Source organism: Pituophis catenifer, unplaced genomic scaffold, assembly GCF_029215685.1.
Source record: "Pituophis catenifer annectens isolate HBS135680 unplaced genomic scaffold, rPitCat1.0.hap2 SCAF_1, whole genome shotgun sequence".
NCBI classification, from domain to species: domain Eukaryota; kingdom Metazoa; phylum Chordata; class Lepidosauria; order Squamata; family Colubridae; genus Pituophis; species Pituophis catenifer.
Window position 1 is genome coordinate 51,194,878 of NW_027256881.1, and position 22,266 is coordinate 51,217,143.

The 22,266-nt window shown below is 39.7% G+C and overlaps 1 protein-coding gene across 1 annotated transcript in view; it reads right to left on the bottom strand.

Moving 5' to 3' along the window:
• The window catches only part of CAPN8 (calpain 8), a 61,078-nt gene that overhangs the window by 37,786 nt on the left and 1,026 nt on the right, over nucleotides 1-22,266 (bottom strand). Inside the window, exons 2-7 of the mRNA XM_070949327.1 lie at nucleotides 15,905-15,974; nucleotides 14,251-14,369; nucleotides 13,430-13,563; nucleotides 5,923-6,088; nucleotides 3,359-3,436; nucleotides 2,118-2,203 (exon numbers count right to left, since the gene is read on the bottom strand). Coding sequence (XP_070805428.1) covers nucleotides 2,118-2,203; nucleotides 3,359-3,436; nucleotides 5,923-6,088; nucleotides 13,430-13,563; nucleotides 14,251-14,369; nucleotides 15,905-15,974 — 653 coding nt within the window. The remainder of the gene's footprint in view (nucleotides 1-2,117; nucleotides 2,204-3,358; nucleotides 3,437-5,922; nucleotides 6,089-13,429; nucleotides 13,564-14,250; nucleotides 14,370-15,904; nucleotides 15,975-22,266) is intronic.

Consider the following 22,266-nt stretch of genomic DNA (forward strand, 5'->3'; position numbering starts at 1 on the left):
ACAATAAAAAAGATGAAAGGGAAGAAAGCCAACCCCAAGCAAATATAAAGATATTAAGATAAAGAATGAATTGTTAAACTTTAAAGAATAAAAGAGAACAAATATGAATAAATAGCAATAATTAGAAACACACATACAAACATACAATGTATTTTCTTTGAACAGAATATTTGGCTGGTTCACAAATTTAAACAGCGTTTAGTCATTTCAATTAAATTTACAATTTCTATATTTCCTTTTTGCCATATTTATTCCTCATCTATTTTTAAAAAAAACCAATATTACCCTTCATCCTCATCTCTAATCTTAATCAAATTCAATTTTTCCCTTCTATTCTATATTATACCCCTTCCCATTGTCATCTATTTTTATATCCATCCTCACATTGTTTAATTATGTAATTATGTAATACAGTTGTTTAATACAAATTCAACATTTTAATATAAATCAATTAGTTATAAAACTATCTTTTTTGTATATTAATCAATATGAACATGAATATTCCAATTATTTCCATGCAATCCAATTTCTTACAAATCAATTAATTATATTTACCAATAATAATAAACCAAATAATTTCTCCCATATATTCCTCCGAACCACAACTTAACCATTTCTGCTTTCAACACAATATACAATTAATAGTATCTCAATTATTACAATTCCCTAGTTAAATACAGCTTTTTTTCCTTTGTGTTTTAAAATCTTGAACTCTCCTCCTAAATTTCCCATTGTTTGCAGTTTTTCACCTACCTTTTTTGGGGAGGAAAAATAAAAATAAAAATAAATCTCTCTCTGCCTCATTTTGTCACGCTGCACCAAAGACCCTGGTTTCGGTTTTGTTTCTGAAGCTTAGCTAGGGGGAAAAAAAACTGCTTTACACTGATTGCCTGTAGGGCGGCCCTTTGAAGCCCCGGGCAAGAGTTTAAACAGTTTTTTTTTCTTCTAGCCATCAGCTGGGGCTCAAGAAAAATCGGGACTTTTTTGAAACGCCGTGGGACGTGGGACAAATTGCTCAAAAGCGGGACTGTCCCGCCAAAAGCGGGACGTCTGGTCACCTTACCCTACAGGGAGTTGCATAGTTTTGTTTACCTTTGCACCTGACAGCTGAGTAGCCCAATGACTGAGTTCACACAATGATTTGTTGAATAATTGATAACTGTTGCATTCAGGTAGCAGTCTATTTCTTAAAACATGGTCTACATTTCCAAGTATTCGCAAAACCAAAGAACCCACATGATGTTAGTGCATTGTGTAACCATAGCTGATACGGAATTGAAGTAGAGAAGCATACATTTAAATCCTTTCTTGGTCAGTGCACATTTTATATGTCAATTTAACCTCTAGCCCAAGTCAGCTGTAAGATTCATATGGTTTCCCAAGTATTGTTATGGCCGGTCAGTGGCCTGTGCAGATTGTAACTGATTCTGACAACAAGGAGGCTGGTGTGGTGCTGTGCAGCTGGCACTCGAGTCAGACAGTGAGGAGGCTGGAGAAAATGTGGTGCCAGAGGCAGGGATTCAGCCAGGGCCTTCAGAACCTTCAGAAGCTCCTTTAAGTGAAGAGGATGAAGAGGAGGAGCCTCTTCTCAATGCACGGGCGCACAGAGCTGCCAAAAGGCAGGAGTGGCTCCTCAGGAGGAGGTCTCCTCGAGAGTAAGGCTTGGGGCTAATTGGCCACTCCCTTAGCCTATTTAAGGAGGAATGCCGATTGCAGCAAGATGTAGGGAACAACTTTAGTTCACTCTCCTTCGCGTCTGGATTCTCTGCAAAATTGCTTCTGGGCATTCTGCCAACCCTAGTAAGACTGTGATTACCTTATCTTAGAATTCTTGTAGGCTGTTAAGACAGTTTATTAACAGCCTTTGGTTGAAAAAGACTGAGTTATTTGAGTAAAATAAGCTTTGTGTGTGCTGCGTTCTTTGGGGTCCGGAGCTGGGGCAGAACAAGTATGTTTTGTTGAAGACACGCGAGAACTAATGAGAAGTCTATTTATCGTAATAATAATAAATATATGATTATGTAATATTTTGTACAGAATGACAAACATTAATAAAGAAAATGATATTACAGTGATGATCCAGGACAAAAGGGAGAAAATCAGCAATAGGAATGTACTTATCACTCCAGGCTCCTGTCCATTCACGTTCACCCCATGGATTTCTGATTCTGATTAATTCCTCCAGGCGGCCACGGTAAGTAACCTATTAAATCCCATAAATACAGTCATTGGATTGAAATATACTACACATTGCCTGTTCCCTCCCACTGCCTTCAGTTACACCGCACTGATTGTTTTTCATTAAGAACAAGAACAATTCTGAGCTTCTGGAATCCAAGAAAGTGAAGATCTCTGTAGCCTGAATTCTGCCACTTATGATAGTAATCCCTCCTGGCTCTTTTAGACATGTGAGGCCAGACCTGAGAGACAATCAGCACTATTCCTAAGGAATAGTGTTTGCCATCTGCCTTGAACAAGGTGGTAAAGCACCCTCTCCTAAAGAAGCTTTCCCTCAATCTGGCCATGCATGATAATTTTCACTCAGCCTCCAATTTTATCTCGACAACCAGCACCTTGAATTGCACCCAAAAGACAACTGCCATTCCCTTAAAACTCAAGTAAAACACAGTCCCAAGATAGGTCAAGCAGTGCTTTCCCATAGTTGAATCTGCCCATCTTAACATCTATAGAGCCAATTGAAAACTACTCCTTGAAGAAAATGCAGGGCATTGACTAGATCAGCAGTTCTCTACCTTTTTTGGCACCAGAGACTAGTTTTATGGAAGACAATTTTTCCATGGACCTGCAGAGGGATGGTTTCAGGATACAGGCAGCAGGTGAGCAAGCGACACTTCATCTGCATTTGCAGCCACTCCCCAGAGCTAGCATCATTGTCTCAGCTCCAACACAGATCATCAGGTATTAGATTCTCAAAAGTAGTGCACAACCTAGATGTTTCACATGCACAGTTTATAGTAGGGTTCATGCTCCTATGAGAATCTAATTCCTGATGTCCTGAGATAGAGCTGAGGTGGTGATGATAACACTGGGGAGCAGCTGCAAATACAGATGAAACTTCACTCGCTCGCCTGCTGTTGTCCAGCAGAGCAGCCTGGTTCCTGATACCAGTCCAGGGGTTGGGATAGATTCTCTGTGGTAACCCACACTCTGGAAAACTCCTTCCCTGAACTCAACCCCAGCTTTCCCTGTAAGGAAAAATTTTATCGTTCCAGGATTTGTGCCTTGTTAATTGCCACCCAGAATCTTTCAGGATAGGAGCAGGCTAAAAAATAAATATAAATGTTTTACTGAGTTTTAATTTTGTTGCAAATTAGGTTTTGAAAATTTGTATCTTTACCTCTTCTGCTCCAGTAACAGAATAAGCATGGTGTGAGAACAGCTGCTTACTTGTTTTTTGCACTTTTTCACTGGTATTCTAGGAAGAAAGTAAAATTATTGTCATATTAGAATTATTGTCAAAACATTTCTAATTTCAGTGCACGCTGTTTGAAAGTCATAAGAATCGTAAAGTTGGGGAATCATCTAACCCAACTTCCTCCTTAGAATTGGAAATCCCAAGCTTAAGCATCCCCAAAGAATATTTGAAGCTTTCCAATGTACGAAAGCCTCTTCATTTCAGTGAAGTGACTTTAATAACAAAATGTTCCTCCTATTAAGATGTTTCTTAGTAAAATTGAATTGTAAAATTTCATTAGATCTAATCTTATCATTTGGATGCTGGTGAGCTGGAGAGGCAGAAACCATCACATCTCAAGCCAGAAAGAATCCACAGGTAAAGATTGAACAGGTGTCCCAATCTCAACAAGAAACAGTGAAATTTTTGTTTAGAGATTCCAGATTTATTATCTTTTCTGTGAAGTTGGGCAGACAACTAAGAGCAAGAGTTGGCCACCTTTTACATAATAGGTCCTTAGTTATTTGAGAAGTGTTATTATGTTCTGACACCTAGCAACAGAGGTCCCAGAAGTCTAGATTGCATTCATTAGGCCAGGACTGTTTGTTAGGTGAAGATCTTAAACTTTTCCTGTCTTTTGTGAACTGCCTCCACTTCAATTTATATCACAATACAAAGTCCAGCAGTGAGCTCCGGTGGAGACGCTTGTTGTTGTTGGCTCTTTGTAGGGAAAAGCAGAAGGAGAAGCAGAAGCAGAAGCTGACGTAGGCTGCAGATTGTGCCAGGACTTTTGCACCTGGGTGCAGGCAGGTCCAGGATGGGCCAGTATGAAATCCTCTTTGCAAGACAAGCTTGTCAGCATGAACCCACACCAGCAGCAGTCAGATTGCTGAAGTAGGGCAGGCTCGCTAGCAGCCTAAAGGCTAGGGAGCCAGCAGTGGAGGTAGCTAAGGGGAGAAGAAGCAAATCAAAGACAACAACATAGGTCAGTTGAGGGCAGAGGGCAGGGAGGTGACAAAGGTGTAATATAGATAATATAGTGTCTATGCTATATAGGAGCAGCCAAAAGATCAGAGATAGAGGGAGATGGTAGATGAGGGGAGTTGAAATGGAGGTAGTTCCTACAGGGCAGAAGAATGTGACCATGGGACATTGCAAATGTTGTAAATGAGGGCCGGTCATTAAGTTTCCAAATTTTGACTATGGGAACACTTTGATGGCTGCAACATTGAGGACCTTTTGTAAGTCCATTTTTTTTCAATACCGTCATAAATTTGAATGATCACTGAATGAATAGATGTAAACCAAAGACTACCTGTAAGGGGTGCATTTCCTTGAACTAAGCTGATAGACAATAGGGCATATCTAAAAAGGTAGCACAACAACTTTTATTGAAGAGGAAAAACATTTGGATTTGGAAAGTGTTCTGTTTCACAAGGGTAAAAATGCATGAATTGCCGGGATGATTGTAAAAGGTGGATTTGCTGAAATTTTCATAATATGAAACAGTTTCATAATATTATCAGAATATGTTGATTCAAGCAATCCACCAGCCAGAATCTTCAGCTAAGAGCTGCTCAAAACCCTAACATTATAGCAAGGAGTTGAACTCTCTTCCTGTACTGGTGGAAAAAGGAGAATCTTCCCTGCCTTTCATGTTCTTGTATAATTCAAATCTGCTCCAAATGATTCTATCACACACTGATTTTTCAGGGCAGGACTAAAATAAATAGTAACAGAGGTAACATCCTCTTATTTTTTTTTCATACAGGCACATATACAGTTACACATAGCTAGCAATTTCTTATAAAAGAAAGCATTTCCAAAAGCAGCAATTTATACCAGAAAACATCAGGGGAAATGCAGTTTGTGTATTGAAACTCCTACGCATGTATAAATTTTCCCAGGTTTTTCAAAGTATGTTTGTGAAAATAAACTTGTCAGATTTAAAATATCTGCATTAGGTCACACACTCAATAAATGACTCCCACAAGCTGACAACATCTTCTGAAATGTCTGTAAATAGTGAGTAAACAAAGGACAGCAATGCCAGTAAATAGCTAGTGAGGATTCAATCTTGATCAAAGTAGAAAATTCCTCATCTGTGGAAATGCATGTGGCTTCCTCTTACAGAGAATAATTCTATTCCTATTAATCTGATCCAAAGTTTACTCAAGTCCATGTAAACTCTCTAATTTATCTGGCATAAATACTTGCTAAATTAATGTTTCATTTAATTGCAACTACCATCATCCTGCAGCACTGTGGAGAAAGCAGCATAACACATGATATTTTGTCAATGGCCTCACCAATTACAATGGTGAAATTGGTGGCACAACAACACAGAAGTCATGTTTTCTGCACTGCTTTGACACCAAGTAGGATACTGGACATCAAATCAACTTACTCATTACATTCTCAAGATTAAGCTGTAATGGACTGCATAAAGCTATCTTAATAAGAACACAAACACAGACATTTTAAAAAAAGAAAAGTAACCATCTTACAATGAAGCAGCCCAACAATGAACCAGCTTGCAAAGCTTTTTGGATTATTTGATACAATTTAGGGGGAGCTGGATTATGATGATACGATTCACAGATCCCACCAGTACAATCTTCAAAAGCTTCTGTCAAAGTTCCGTCAATCAAAGCCTCATAAGAACCATTCAATCTACATTGAAAAAAAAACAAAAAAAACAGATTTTTAAAAAACAGTTACTTTTCACAAGGAACAATATAAATTGAACAAGTGTATGAACAATTAAGTCTCTGTAGTAAAAACCAATGATTTAATATTTTTCCAAAAAATACTGTTTCCCAGTTCGGTAATAAACTCAGACAATGGTTGATAAGTAGAATTACATGATCATTTATGATCCATCCCTTATTGAGGACTCCTGTCCAGTATTCCCCAATATTCAAGTGAGCATATCAGATTATAGAGTAATAATAGATATATATATGTGTATGTGTGTATGTATGTGCGTGTATAATTATATTCATTTAATATTTTAATAGATTACTGTCTATAACTATCAAAGAGAAAGAGAAAGGGTGCACAAACAGGATAGACATTTTTACTATTTCTGCTATGTAACCATTCTGTTATCTAACCTACTAGAAATTTTCTCAAAGCTTCTGTTGATTTGCCCTCTAGGAGGATGTTAACATTCACACCATACCTTCATTTACAGCTCAGGTTGTCGTAGTTTTATGTCAATAACAGGGCTACATAAATTCTTATTTCATCTCATGAGTACAAATTAGTAAATCAGGATGGAAGTTATATGTGAGTATGAATGCTTCTAACAATTTGCAATCCTGAACTGAGCAGTAAGTTTGGAGTCTGTAATTTAATTTAATTTAATTTAATTTCGAATTTATATACCGCCCTTCTCCCTGAGGACTCAGGGCGGTGTACAGCCAAGATAAAAAACATAGAATACAAATATTAAAACATTTAAAAATATATATAAAATTTGGCCCAAAAAATTAAAAATCACAGACTAATTAAAAGAATTTAAAAATTTTAAAAATTTCTTCTTAAGCCAACCCGGCTTGCTGAAAAAGATAGGTTTTCAGGGAACGACGGAAGGCATTGAGGTCCTGGATTCTTCTTATCTCCGGGGGCAACTGATTCCAGAGGGTGGGAGCCCCCACAGAGAAAGCCCTCCCCCTGGGGGCCACCAGCCTACATTGTTTGGCTGATGGCACCCTGAGGAGGCCCTCTCTGTGGGAGCGCACGGGTCGATGGGAGGTCATCGGTAGCAGCAGGCGGTCTCGGAGATAGCTAGGCCCTATGCCATGGAGCGCTTTAAAGGTGATAACCAACACCTTGAAGCGCACCCGGAAGACCACCGGGAGCCAGTGCAGCTCGCGCAGGAGTGGTGTTACATGGGAGCGCCATGTTGCTCCCATCACTACCCGCGCTGCTGCATTCTGGACCAGCTGGAGCCTCCGGGTGCTCTTCAAGGGGAGCCCCATGTAGAGAGCGTTACAGTAGTCAAGGCGAGAGGTGACGAGGGCGTGAGTGACTGTGCACAGGGAATCCCGATCAAGAAAGGGCCGCAACTGGCGAATCAGGCGAACCTGATAAAAGGTCCCCCTGGTAACAGCCGTCAGATGTTCCTCCAAAGACAGCTGCCTATCCAGGAGGACTCCCAGATTGCGAGCCCTTTCAGTGGGGGCCAAAGACTCGCCCCCAATAGTCAGTGATGGAGTCAACTGACTATATCGGGATGCCGGGAGCCACAGCCACTCAGTCTTGGAAGGGTTGAGCCTGAGCCTGTTCCTCCCCATCCAGATCCGCACAGCCTCCAGGCACTGGGACATCACTTCAAGGGCATCGTTGGGGTGGCCTGGGGTGGAGATGTACAGCTGGGTGTCATCAGCGTACTGGTGGTATCTCACCCCAAAGCCACGGATGATCTCGCCCAGTGGCTTCACATAAATGTTGAACAGAAGGGGCGAGAGGACCGATCCCTGCGGCACTCCACAAATGAGAGGCCTCGAGGTCGACCTCTGCCCCCCTGCCAACACAAACTGCGACCGGTCGGAGAGAAAGGAGGAGAACCACCGTAACACGGTGCCTCCCACCCCCAACTCTTCCAGCCGGTGCAGCATGATACCATGGTCGATGGTATCAAAAGCCGCTGAGAGATCTAATAGGACCAGAACAGAGGAATAACCCCTGTCCCGAGCCCTCCAGAGATCATCAACCAACGCGACCAATGCCGTTTCCGTGCTGTGCCCAGACCTGAAACCCGACTGGAACGGATCCAGATAGGATGTTTCCTCCAGGAATTGTGGAAACTGTTGCGCGACCACACTCTCAACAACCTTCGCAATGAAGCGAAGGTTGGAGACAGGACGATAGTTAGCCAATATTGCTGGATCCAGGGACGGCTTCTTGAGGAGAGGCCTCACCACCGCCTCTTTCAGGGCAGCGGGGAAGTGACCCTCACTCAAGGAAGCATTAATGACGCCCTGGAGCCAGCCTCGTGTAACCTCCCGGGAAGCCAGTACCAACCAGGAGGGACACGGGTCCAGTAAACATGTGGCCGCACTAAGTCTCCCCAAAATCCTGTCCACATCATCGGGAGTCACAGCATCAAACTCCTCCCAGATAACATTCTCAAGACTGTTCCTCGTCACCCTGCCCTGATCTACCCAGTCAGAGTCCAAATCCCCCCGGATCTGAGCGATTTTGTCATACAGGTATTGTCCGAAATCCTCCGCCCTGCCTTCTAAGGGATCCTCCCGCACTCCCAGATGGAGCAGGGCGCGGGTCACCCTAAACAGGGCGGCCGGACGATTCCCTGATGACGCAATAGAGGCGGAAAAGTAATTAGACTTTGCCGTCTTTATCGCCACTAGGTAGGCCTTAATATGCGACCTTACCAGTGTTCGATCAGATTCAGCGAGACTGGCCCTCCAACCGCTCTCCAGGCGTCTTTTCCGGCGCTTCATTTCCCTCTGCTCCTTAGTAAACCAAGGAGCCAACCTGGATCGGCATCGGGTCAGAGGCCGCAAAGGCACAACTCGGTCCAAGGCCCCACCAGCCGCCCGATCCCAGGCGGCTACCAGGTCCTCGGCCGAGTCATGTGCTAGATCCTCAGGAAATGGCCCAAGCTCCGTCTGGAACCTATCAGGATCCATCAGGCGCCTGGGGCGGATCCATCTAATTGGGTCCGCCTCCCTGCGGCGAGGGGTCGCGGTTCGAAGATCTAGGCGAAGGAGTGAGTGGTCAGTCCATGACAAGGGTTCCATGTCTATATCCCCTATAACAAGACCACTCAACCACTGGCCAGAGACAAAAATCAGATCCAGAGTGTGACCTCCCCTGTGAGTAGGGCCATGAACTAACTGGGTCAGGTCCATGGCCGTCATGGAAGCCATGAACTCCCGAGCCACCTCAGACGTTTCACCGACAGATGGCAAGTTGAAATCACCCATGACTAAAAGCCTGGGTGTATCTACTGCCACCGTGGCTATCACGTCGAGTAGCTCAGGAAGGGCTGTTGCCACGCGGCAGGGAGCCAGGTACGTAAGCAACAAGCCCATCTGAACCCCACGGCCCCACCTCACAAGGAGGGACTCACATCCGGCTATCTGAGGCACAGTGGCCTCTGTAGCCTAAATGGCTGCTTTAAACTGCATGGTTCTATAATTATATGAATTATACTGGAATCTAAAAGAAATCAGATTAGAAAGTAGCTTTCTCGTGACTTCTGGCTGACGTTGTGGCAATATCAGATGCAGGGAATGGGTCTTCGTGTTCCCTGTGCTGAGTTCTCCCTATTTGTGGGCTCAGAGAAGAGCCAAAGCTGCCTTGTAGGGGCAGCAAAACTAAGGAGGGGTGCCCTGAGAGGTCGCAGGAGAGATTGCAACTCTCCTGCTGAACCTCGGGCTTTTTTCCCTCTATGCCATGGTGAGGAGAAGAGGCAGCCTAAAGATGGCTGCCACGAAGCTGGGACAGCCAAGAAACATCTAAGAACTGTACTGGAGTGGAGTTGGTGAACGGTGTCTGGAACTGGGTGAGAAGAATCCTTTTTATTTAAAACTCAACCCCAAAAGAATATCCAGGAAAAGAGAGGCTCACTGCTATTTTTAAAAGCAGTGATTTAACATTTTGAGAAGAATTTCAAAATTGAAAGAAAAAGAATCAAAGGGAGAAAGGCAAAAATCTTTAAAAATACAGAAAATTGGATTTCTAAATTGGACATGTGTTGTTTTCGATAGGCATTTTAAAATGCTGGAACTATTAAAAAAACTAATATCATATTTATATTTTGGATTGTTACCATTAAAATTGGATAAAACTGATTAATATTGAAATTTGACCTAAGAGTGCCACCTGCTGACAAAAGGAAGGCATAACACATTCCCAAAATCCTGGAAATACTTGGCTATTGGAGATTTCAATGTGAGAATAAGAAAGACACTATTATTAAAGTGACCCCTGAAGGCTACAACACAAGACTGAATTTATAGAGGGACTTATGAAGGTTCTGGAAAAATTATTGGGACTATCCAGAGGAACAGGTCAATCAGCTTTGGAGATATAAAGATTCATGAATATTAAACTTTTTGAAAAGTGACTTTAGTTTGAATATATGGTTTTTGGATTATTGGATAAAAGTGGGACAAAATAAAACTAAACAAGATGCTCCACCAGCAAGAAAGGAGTGGAATTTGGGGAGAAACTGTGTCAATAATTCAAAGTATTAAGGATACTCTGACAAGAAGCTACAAGGAGATTATGAATAAAATGCAGAGCATAGATGGAGAACTGGAAAATACGATACAAAGGATAAGGAGTGACCAAAATGCCCAGGAAGAGGAGGATCCAATTGAAAGTGTAGATGAAAAAACAGAACAGAAAAACCAACAAATAAAATGAGATGATAAGAAGGAGATAACCACAAAACCAACAATGACTGATGAAATAAGCTGAGGGGAGAGTATTTTAAGGGAATTAAAAAAGGAACTGGAGTTGCAGGAAGATTTTTTTGGAAGAGAAATAGGGGCAAGAGTAGATATTTTGAAAATTAGACAGTGGAATAGGGCAGAGAAGGGAGAAATGTTTAAAATGATTGGTCAAGATAGAGACAAGGATCCAAGAGAGGAATATGGAAGGCAAGCTAAGAAATGAACAATTAAAGCTTTAAAGCGAGCAAGAGACAATGGATAGAAAGAGAATATTTTTAAATATAATAGTGGCAAAATTAAAAGTTAGAATAGGAATGCAAATTAGAGAGGGAATGTGTAATGGAATACACATTTTTATATAATAAGGTGAAGTAATAAGAGGGGAAATTAGAATTTGAATGATGGTATTATCAAGTATGCTTGAATAATATCGTGATTGGCATAAAAATAACATCAAAATATTGAATAATTAATGGAAGATTATAACAACATAAATATGTGTATTATTAGTAGAACCATATAATCTTGTTAAATGTAACAAATATGATTAATAATATTTTATTTGTAGTAAAAGGAATGACACTCAGAATATGGTGATTGGCATAAAAATAACATATTGAAATACTGAATAATTAAATAATGAAAGATTATAACTTGACATAAATATGTGTACTATTACCAGAATTATATAAGCTTATCACACATAATATATATGATAAACATTATTTTATTTGTACTAAAATGTAAGACACTCAGGTGCCACACAGTTCACGCATTGATATGTTTGGGGGGGGAGAGAAAGTAGCTTTCTGGAGTGTGTGTGTGTGTGTGTGTGTACATACATATACACATATATTAAAAAAAAGATGTTGAGATTCTAGAAAGAGTGCAGAGAAGAGCAACAGAGATTAGAGGAATGGAAGTAAAAACATATGAAAAACAGCTGCAGGAATAGCAAGTTTAACGAAAAGCACTAGGGATGATATGATAGCAGTATTTCAATATCTAAGGGGCTGCCACAAAGAAGAGAGGGCCAACCTATTCTCCAAAGCACCTGGAGGCAGGACAAAAACTATAACCAACCTAGAAATAAGGAGAAATTTCCTGATAGAACAATTCATCAGTGGAACAACTTGCCTCCAGAAGTTGTAGGTGCTCCAATACTAGAGGTTTTTAAGAAGAGATTGTACAACCATTTGTCTGAAATGGCATAGGGTTTCCTGCTTGAGCAGGGGACTGCTCTAGGAGACCTCTAGGATCCCTTCCAACTCGGTATATAAAATCTCTGTTCCTGAACTCTGATTAAGTTAAAGGAATCCTGAATATTGTGAAAAATTAGAGTTGGTAATCTTGTGAAAACACCTAGAAAATGGAGAGATAAGCCAGTTGGCTGGGGTGATTGTCTTAAATAAGTTCTACAGGAATGTACACTTCAGGTCCTTTTGATTTCTCAGGATCTAAGGGCAATAAAGTGATTTAATTGATAATTAGAGTGCTGGTAGAAGAAAAATTAGGCTGACCTGGCCAACGCATGTTAACTCCCTGTCTAGAGTTTATTCTGTGACAGCAAACAGAGCAAACGTTTTTTTTCTTCTCTGCCATCATTGCATCAACATTGTTGACTAGTTGAATTGCTGATTACATTCTGATACCAGGGTGTAGTGAGAAGCAGAAAGACAGTGACAATACGGGCAAACAATTATTCCCATATTTGATATTTTCAATAGATACTGCTTGAGAATGTGAACAAATTAGTAGGAAGGCCATATTCATATTAGTTAAAGGAGGGCAGGCTGAATTATGGGTTCACTGTAAATTGAAAGAGAGAGAGGAATGAAAGAAGGGAGAAAGAGAGCGAGAGAAATAGGCAAGGTCATATTTTTAATTTTTTTAAAAAAATCTTCTTTGGTTACTGCCATTCTAAATAATTGCCAGCCAGTCTCAAACTTGCATTTTTGAGAAAGGTTCTACAGTAGGAAGTATGGATCTTATGCTATAATTTGATTAATTTTGTAATTTTACTTAATTGACTTAATTTTACTTAATTTTCTGCATCCATTTCAAACTAGTCCAATTTAGTCTGAGGAAAGAACCAGGGAGAGGGAGATGATTTAAGGACTGAATACATTAATATTTTGATATTAGCCATTTCCCTTTTTTAGTGAATGCCAAAGTAATGTGAAAGCCCTTAATACATTGCTATTTTATATTCCTCCCACTAATAAATGCATTTTATGTGTATTTCCCTTAACACATGCATATCTGTACACAGAAAGCTGCATCAGAAATTTCTGAGAAGGTGGAATATCCCCTTTGCATATTAATTTGGTAATTCTTATCTCAACAAGAACTGAATTAATTTTTCCCTCATCCTAGACTATATTCCCTGAAAATATATGCCATAATAAATGTATTATTCTTCAAAGTGCCACTCAAGACTGTTCACTGCGCAGAAAGCATTGAATTATACTAAGTGCTGATTCATTGGTAGCATTAGACACAATTCACAAGGAAACTATAATTAATAGTCTAATCCTGAGAGCTATTAATGGGAACAGTCTCAGAATTAGCTGCAACTTACTTGGCGTAGGCTTTCTCCAGTAAGGCGCCCCAAAACTCATTGCGTTCTTTTGAGTGCAAATAGACTAGTTGTCCATTTTTTGTGGGAAGCCTGTCATCAACAATAACATCCAACCATTCTCCATACTGCCAAAACTGGCCACAAAGAGAAGAAAAAGACCCATACAGTGAAAAGACCAAAGGAAAATATTTCAAGAAGAGTTCATTTGATAAAACCACTGGAATTAATGAGCCATCTTTTTACAGAACTTTATCTTTCTATGCAAATACCTGCTAGATTTGCAATGTGAAGTCATTGAAGGAATTGCAATATATGACTAACAGGAAAGAAAAGGAAACTGTTATCCCCAGCAGCCCTCCTTCCTATCAAACACTTATCATTTTCTTTTTCCCCATCTTCTTTGGCCCTTTTTAATTCCCAGATCCAGAAATCAATTCAGGTTTTTTTTTTCTTTCAGTAAAAAGCTCACACAAGTTTTCCAGACTTTCAAAAATCGTTGGTCAGGGTATTTCTCTCAACAGAGCAGTCGGCTTCGCCATTTCTGCAAATTCAGTTAATTTTATAATCCGATCTTCCACTCTAGCTATTTCATTATTTTTCCATCTTTTTTCATACAATAATCTTTTCACAGAAAAGGAAATTCTTGTCAATGAGATAAAATATAAACTATATCAACACAAAGGTAGTAGTTATCCGATGGGTGGCATTCTGCCTTTTCTATGATGTTACTAGATTTATCCAGACTTTCTCCTTCTTTCTGTTTCACCCCTTTTAACTTAGTATTATCACCAGATGTATATAGCTTAAAAGAGAAGTGGTACCTTGAAATGAAATATCCCAGCATAGTCTTTCTGGAAACTCTGATCATTGGGAACAACCCACTCTAAAATGGCTTCATTTAAGGTGAGACTTGCAACAGCTGCCAAAAGCCAACAGTCTCCTGGAAACATCAAAGTTTATGAAAGAGATGAATGTAGATTAAATGAGCAATTCCTCCCTCAAAGTCATGTAACCAAATAACCAAGGCCAAACTAAATTATTTTGACATCTGAGGGCCAATGGTGTATATCATGAAAAAAGAAATAAACATCTAGCTTTTATTACCTAGAAATTTAGCTTCTACCACAGATTGTTAGTTGCTTTCAAATGTATTGTATAAATGGCAATGTGTGTGTGTGTGGGGGGGGATTGTTAGAGGCCATAAGTGATAAGACAACAGTTAAAACAAATAAGCCCATCACCTGCTATTTGAAGGCTTTAATGCATAGAAAAAATGGCAGGCTAAATGCACATTTACAGAAATTGTATTATTTTGCATTGATGTAAGTATATATATCAGCCAATCATAACCTATTGCAGTGATGGCTAACCTTTTTGCCATCACGTGCCAGGAAGGGGGGGTGGGTGAGGCTCGCGTGCGCGCATGCCCACACCCATAATACTATGCGTGCGACCCACCTCCCCACCGCTCCTGGCACGCGATGGCTTGGTAGGCCCATTTTTCTTTCTCACCTGGCTCCAGATCCTCTCTATGCATCTGGGGACGATGAAAACAGCCTTCCACAACCCCTCGGAGGCCCTCCGGAGGTCTGAAACAGCCCATTTTCCAACTTTCTGTTGGACAGAAGTGATGCTTTTTGCTGTCCCCAGCCTCCAGAGCCTCTCTAGGAGTCTCTGGAGGCTGGGGACAGCAAAAAGCATCACTTCCTGTCCAACCAGAAGTTGGGAAATAGGCCATTTCGGGCCTCCAGAGGGCCTCCGAGGAGTTGGGGAAGGCTGTTTTCACCCTCCCCAGATGCATAGAGAGGATCTGGAGCCAGGTGAGAAAAATGGGCCTTCCCCCCCCCCAGGCCCTCCGGAGGCAGGAAACAGCCTGTTTCCCTACTTCTGGTGGGCCCAGAAAGCCAAAAATCAGTTGGCCGACGAGGGTATGTGTGCCAGAGCTGAGCTGGTGTGCCAGGCAACATGGCTCCGCGTGCCACCTGTGGCACACGTGCCATAGGTTCGCCATCACGGACCTATTGTATATATGCTCTTTTACAAAAGTAGAAAATGTTCTACATTTTAAAGCTCCCTTGAAAGCTTTCCAAGCTAAGTTCAATGTTTTTTCCTACTGATGAAGAAATAAAGTTTAATTAATTAAGATCCTGGAGATAGTCTAACTGTATTTCTTTTCATTAAGTATTCTGTCTTAAATTTGAAAGAATATGTTACCAAAAGGTAAGCTGACAAAGGATTGCTTTTTGTTTCAATGACTAATCACTGAGACACATACAAAACAAGCAATAAAGTCAAGGTTTAAACTTATTTCACATTGTTATTCCATGTTTATCGTGTTTGAGTCATCAAACAAAATAATGCATTTATTTACTATTTGAATGTTTGTTTTTTGATTGCAGCACACAGCAGTTTGAAGTATGTGGCAGTTCCCTCTTCCCTAAAAAGAGAGAGAAAAAGTGGCTTTGCTTTACTCACCCAGAACCCCCTGACAAATATCTGTACGAGTGGCTCCTCCCTCAATGAACTGGGGGTTTGGGACCAGTTCCTGAAAATGATGGATGAACATTACAACTGGATTTTGTCACTCACATTTCTTTACACTTTCACAGAAGAAAAACTCAATTAAAATGTTTTAGCCTTCCTCACCTGTGGTTGTTCCCCAAGTTTGAGTTCTTCCTACAAATCCAATGATTCACTAAACATTTATTTCAACCTTGAAAAGGGGACTCTTGGTTCTTATCTACTATACAGTGAGACAGAATGATTACTGAAAACTGTGGACCTTGCTGAGAGTGCAAACCATTGGACAAAGGGGACTTGCTGTAGTCCAATCGCTGAAATGGACACTGGTATCAAAGACTGCTTAAAGTAGAGTAGACTTTTGTAGGATGCTATATATGCCAACATGTTTGAAAGATGATTTATCTCCCTAACAGCTCATAGAAATGGTGAAAACTATTTTAAAAAAATTAAGAATACAAAAGTACTGTGCACCATATCACCTGTGACCTGAGCAGTGTTTGTGAAATGATGATATGCTTACTAAGCAGAGTAACCATTCTAATGGTTGCAACCACAGCCCTGCCTTCTCCTCCTTTTGTAGCCCCAAAGTTCTGCCCTTAGTGTGGTGACAGTAAAACTGCATAATTATTATTCCTCTTTTCTTCATATTTGAAGAGTAATCCATTTCTTGCTACAATTCATGAAACTGATAGTACTGTTATTCATTCTTTTGTAAGAAATTAAGAAATTCAATTAAGAAATAATTGAAAGGAATATCCAAAATGAAACACACAGAACACAACTGAAATTGAATTACTATTCAGTTGAATCTTCTACCAGCGCAACAAGCATCAATTTAACAACATATGTACACTTTCTACTATACATACATACATACACGATTTCTAATTTTAATGTTTAAAATCACATACAAAAAGTCTGCTAAAGTTTTAATCTTATCCATACAAGATTCTCCACTAGGGATCAGATAGAAAACCAGGAAAAAATTGCTCTTTCTCTGAGCATATTGTCTACCATTCGAATTGAAAAGCATACTATGTAGTAGACCCGTGATGGTGAACCTATGGCACACGTGCCACAGGTGGCACACAGAGCCATATCAGTGGGCACACAAGAGTTGTCCTAGCTCAACTCCGGTGTACATGTGTGCACCAGCCAGCTGATTTTCGGGTCTTCCAGACCCACCAGAGCCTTTCTAGGAGCCTGGGGAAGGTGAAAATGGCCTTCCCTACACTCCCCCCCGAGGCCCTCCGGAGGCTGGAAACGGCCCATTTGCTGACTTCCTGTGGGTCTGGAAGTCCCGTTTTTTGCTTTCCCCAGGCTCCAGAGGCTTTTTAGGAGCCTGGGGAGGGTGAAAACGGTCTTCCCCACCCCCACCCCCTGAAGCCCTCTGGAGACCAGAAACGGCCCGTTTGCCGACTTCAGAATGTGTGTGTGGGGGGCATATTGAATTATGGGTGTGGGCACACGCATGTGTGACACCCCCTGTAACCCCCCCCCCCGCTTTTGGCACACGACGGCAAAAATGTTAGCCATCACTATAGTAGACTGTTGGGGACAAAAAGAAGCCTGGATGGAATAATTTCAAAAGAAAGACTGAAATCCCCAATTGTAGAGAACAGAAAGATTAGATCCACACTAATCTAAGTGAGTTATCAGATTTTGAAGGGAATCAATGTACATTCAAGAGAGACCTAAGCCAGTTGGGCATTTATTATTCAGACTACTCAATAAACTCCAGATTTAATTTATTTAATTTAATTTAATTTAATTTAATTAATTTAATTTAATTTAATTTAATTTAATTTAATTTAATTTAATTTAATTTAATTTAATTTAATTTAATTTAATTTAATTTAATTTAATTTAATTTAATTTAATTTAATTTAATTTAATTTAATTTAATTTAATTTAATTTATTCAATTTATATGCCGCCCCTCTCCGAAGAGTCAGGGCGGCTCACAATACATTTTTTAAAAATCATTATAAAAAACATTTAAAAATTAAAAACATTAAAAACATTAAAAACTCATTCACGCCATTCATGGCCGGATCTCGCCAGATCACAAGAGCGAGATCAATGGCCCCAGTCCTGCCAGAAAAGCCAGGTCTTCACCGTTTTTCAGAAGGCCAATAGGGTGGGGATGGTCCGGACCTTAGGAGGTAACTGGTTCCAGAGAGCTGGGGCCATCACAGAGAAGGGCCTCCCCCACGGGCCCACCAGCCGGCATTGTTTAGCTGACAGGACCCGGAGGAGACCAACTCTGTGGGATCTTACCAGTCGCTGGGAGCTATGTGGCAGAAGGCGGTCTCGAAGATAACCTGGCCCTGAGCCATGTAGGGTTTTAAATAACTCTTCCCCACCCACCAATGCTACTTTAGCAACATTAGCCACAATATACACTCAGTTTAGTGCTCATGTCTGTAGCAAGAAGCCTTTACCCATACTATTACATGCACAACAGCTTTCTTTTTTTAAAAAAAAAATTATAAACTTTATTAAAACATAAATAAAACATTTACACAGCATACGACATAAAGATAAAAAAACATTTACACAACGTACAACATAAAGATAAATTATTCTTTATAAGCATTGTTTCATAGTGGTTTTCCAACTGATACTATTGTATTTCTTCCCCTTTTCCTTAACCTAGTAGTTTTTCCCTATTCCTCTCTCTTCTATTTTCCTTTCCTTTTCCTTTTTTTCCTTTCCCCCTTTAGAGCTCTATGTGTTTTAATTATACCATTTTTGGGGGGGGATTTCCATATTCATATTTATATACCTATAAGGAATTATTTATATACATATTTACATCTTTGTTTTGTACTTCTTATAGTTATGTTTCTTTGTTGATGGTGTTAAGCCACTGATACTATTTATTCCATATTCTATAATAATATGTCTCTTCTTTTTCCTTAATTTCTTTCGTTAATCTATCCATTTCAGCACACTGTACAGTTTTGTCTATTAATTTTTCTTCCGTTGGGATTTTTTCCGGTTTCCAATTTTTTGCATATGTTATTCGTGCTGCCGTTAGGATGTGTATCATCAAGTATGGGCCTCCTCAGGGTGCCGTCCGCCAGACAATGTCGGCTGGCGACCCCCAGGGGGAGAGCCTTCTCTGTGGCGGCGCCCACCCTCTGGAACAATCTCCCCCCAGAGATACGTACAATAACAGACCTCCGGATTTTTTGTCGGGCCCTGAAAACCTATTTATTTCAACTAGCTGGGCTGGCTTGAGTTAAATTTTAAATTGATTTTAAATTGGGTTGTTTTACTTTACGGCCAAAATACTTAATTATTTTAAACTGTTTTTAAATTTTGTATGTTCTGTTTTTTACTTTGGCTGTTCACCGCCCTGAGTCCTATTTGGAGAAGGGCGGTATAGAAATGGAAACAAACAAATAAATAAATAAATAAATAAATAAATAAATAAATAAATAAATAAATAAATATTTTATCTCTTTGGGATATGTTTTTGTGAAAATTCCTAGCAGGAAGGTTTCTGGTTTCTTCTCTATTTGTAGTTTTGTTATTTGTTCCAACCATTTCTTAATATTAGACCAAAATTTCTTTGCTGCCGGGCATGTCCACCATAGATGATAAAAGGTACCTTGTGATTTCTTGTATTTCCAACATAATGCGCTATTTTTCGGGTTAATTTTTGCCAGTCTGGTGGGCGACATATGCCATCTGTAGAACATCTTCAACTGGTTTTCCTTATATGCCACCGCTAATGTTAATTTTATGTTCATTTGCCATAGCTCTTCCCACTTTTCCAAATCTATTGTGTATTTAAAATTTTGCATCCATTTAATCATCGTATCCTTCACTGTTTCCTCCTCCATTTTATATCGCAACAAAAATTTATAAAGTTTACTAATTAACTTCTCTTCTGATTCTAATATAATTTTATCTAGTTCTTGTTTTTCTCTATATATTTCGTGTATTTTTGTGTGTTCCTTATGTTTAGATTGGATCTGTGTAAAAGTCCACCAGTCGATTTCTCTGTTTAAGTCTATTTCCAATTGTTGTTTTGTTTTCAATTTCCCCTGTTGTTCAATTAAATCCGCTTTCAAATGGGAGATGAAGCAACAAGGATGACGCTCAGGTAGAACACAGAACATAGAATATCAGAGTTGGAAGGGACCTTCAAGGTCTTCTAGTCCAAGCCCCTGCTGAAGCAGTAGACCGTATACTATTTCAGACAGGTGGCTGTCCAGTCTCTTCTTAAAAGCCTCCAGTGATGGAGCACTGGACAACTTCTGAACACAAGCTGTTCCACTGGTTGATTGTTCTGTTAGGAAATTTCTTCTTAATTCTAGATTGGATTTCTCTTTGATTAGTTTCCATCTGTTGTTTCTTGTCTTGCCTTCAGGTGCTTTGTGGCAGCCCTTCAAATATTGGAACACTGCTATAATGTCTCCCTTTGTCTTTCTTTTTACTACACTAGACATACCCAATTCCTGCAACTGAGCTACATCATATGTTGCTCTTCTCTGCACTTTTTTTTAAAGTCTCAACATCTTTTTTATAATGTGGTGACCAAAACTGGATACAGTATCCCTACCTACCTCTAAATTTTACACTGTGAACCCTAATTCCTCAGTGGGCCAAGAGGAACAGAATGAGTACCTCTTTGTCAGTTTTATTTTCTCTCTCTCTTATTCAAGACAAGGAGCAATTACGTATCCATGTTTGACCACGCTGACTGAATTGCTATGGATATTGAAATCAAACACACCTGACGGAAGGGGCAGTTATCAGGGAAGAGAAGCTGTTTTTAATACAAGCCTCAAATCCAATTTATTGATCAGTGAAGCATGCATAGTCAAAAAATTTGGTTCTACTGCCAGTTATTCAGGTTTAAGAAAATCCTAACGAGAGTAATTCTACCATTGAAAACAGTTATTCTACAATTGCAAATGTTATGATAGTCTTCATTATTACTGCATTCTTAGAAAATGGAGAAATTTAACTCAGAAATCAAACAACAAATAGATTATTCTTTCTAGCAATAATTTTAATACTGAAACTAGAATCTCACTACCTTTCATTTCCTCCCCCCTTCAGAAAACAATTGCATGATTATTATCATCCACATTTTCATGTTCCTTGTTTCTGAAATATTATCAAGTAAATGAAGAACATGTGACTTTCAAATGATTGTTTAATAATAAATAAAATATGCATTATTGTTTATAGAAGTTCACTGTTTATCCACGAGTAAGGCTTTGAAGCTTTCGCCCTTCACTTTGGCATTTGGCAATGCACTCTGTAAATCTGAAAATGTATTCAAAATTTCAGAGAGCTTTAAGAAACATCAGAAAAATGTGAAGCACCAAGGACTCCATATTTTCATTATCATTGTTTTTGAACCAGGGGTGAAATGCTACCGGTTTGGACTGGTTCGGCCGAACCGGTAGCAATGGCGGCGGGTGGTTCGGAGAACTGGTAGTGATGGCAGCGCAAGGCCCGCCCAATCGTCGTTACTTCCTAGTTTTAACCAGAAAGTAACCTGTTTTTTACCCTCTGTACATGCACAGAAGGGTTTGCGCATGCACAGAGGGTCTGTGCATGTGTGTGATGTGCACACAGGTGTGAGGGGAGCAAGCGCCTGCACATGGCTCGTGCACATCCGAACCGGTATGGAAGGTAAGTAGATTTCACCCCTGTTCTGAACTATTATCAAGTGAATGGAGAGTACATGACTTTCAAATGATCGTTTAGTAATAAATAAAATTGTATTGCTTATAGAGGATCACTGCTTATGCATGAGTAAGACTTTGAAGCCTTTCCCTTTCATTTTGCTTTTGGCAATGCTCTCTGTATATCGGGAAATGTATTCAACTTTATAGAGAAGTTTAAGAAACATCAGTTATACAATTCAGCTGGAGGTAAAAAAAGCACACAATTACTGTGCACAAGTTTGAAAGTAGCTGCTGACATTATATATTAATAAATAGCACAAAAAATATATAATATCCAACATAATGCAGGTAGTTAAGGCTTCTGTACTGAATTGTTACAGATACCTGCAAGATTGTTCATGTGGATTGTAAAAAGGAAAGAAAATGAAATCAAATTTTGAATAGTGTAGCTGTGGATTAAAAAGAAGAAAATGTTTTTTTTTTAAATGTCATTTGTAATGCTTTCATCATTCTTAATAATAAATAAGTTTTTTAAAAGCTATTTTCCATTTCTGGTGGTTTTGAAAATGGGACAAGTGAGAAGTCCATTAAAATGAACTATTCTGGAACTCTGGAACCAATCTAGAGCAATCTAAATGCAGTTCTGAAATAGCTTTCC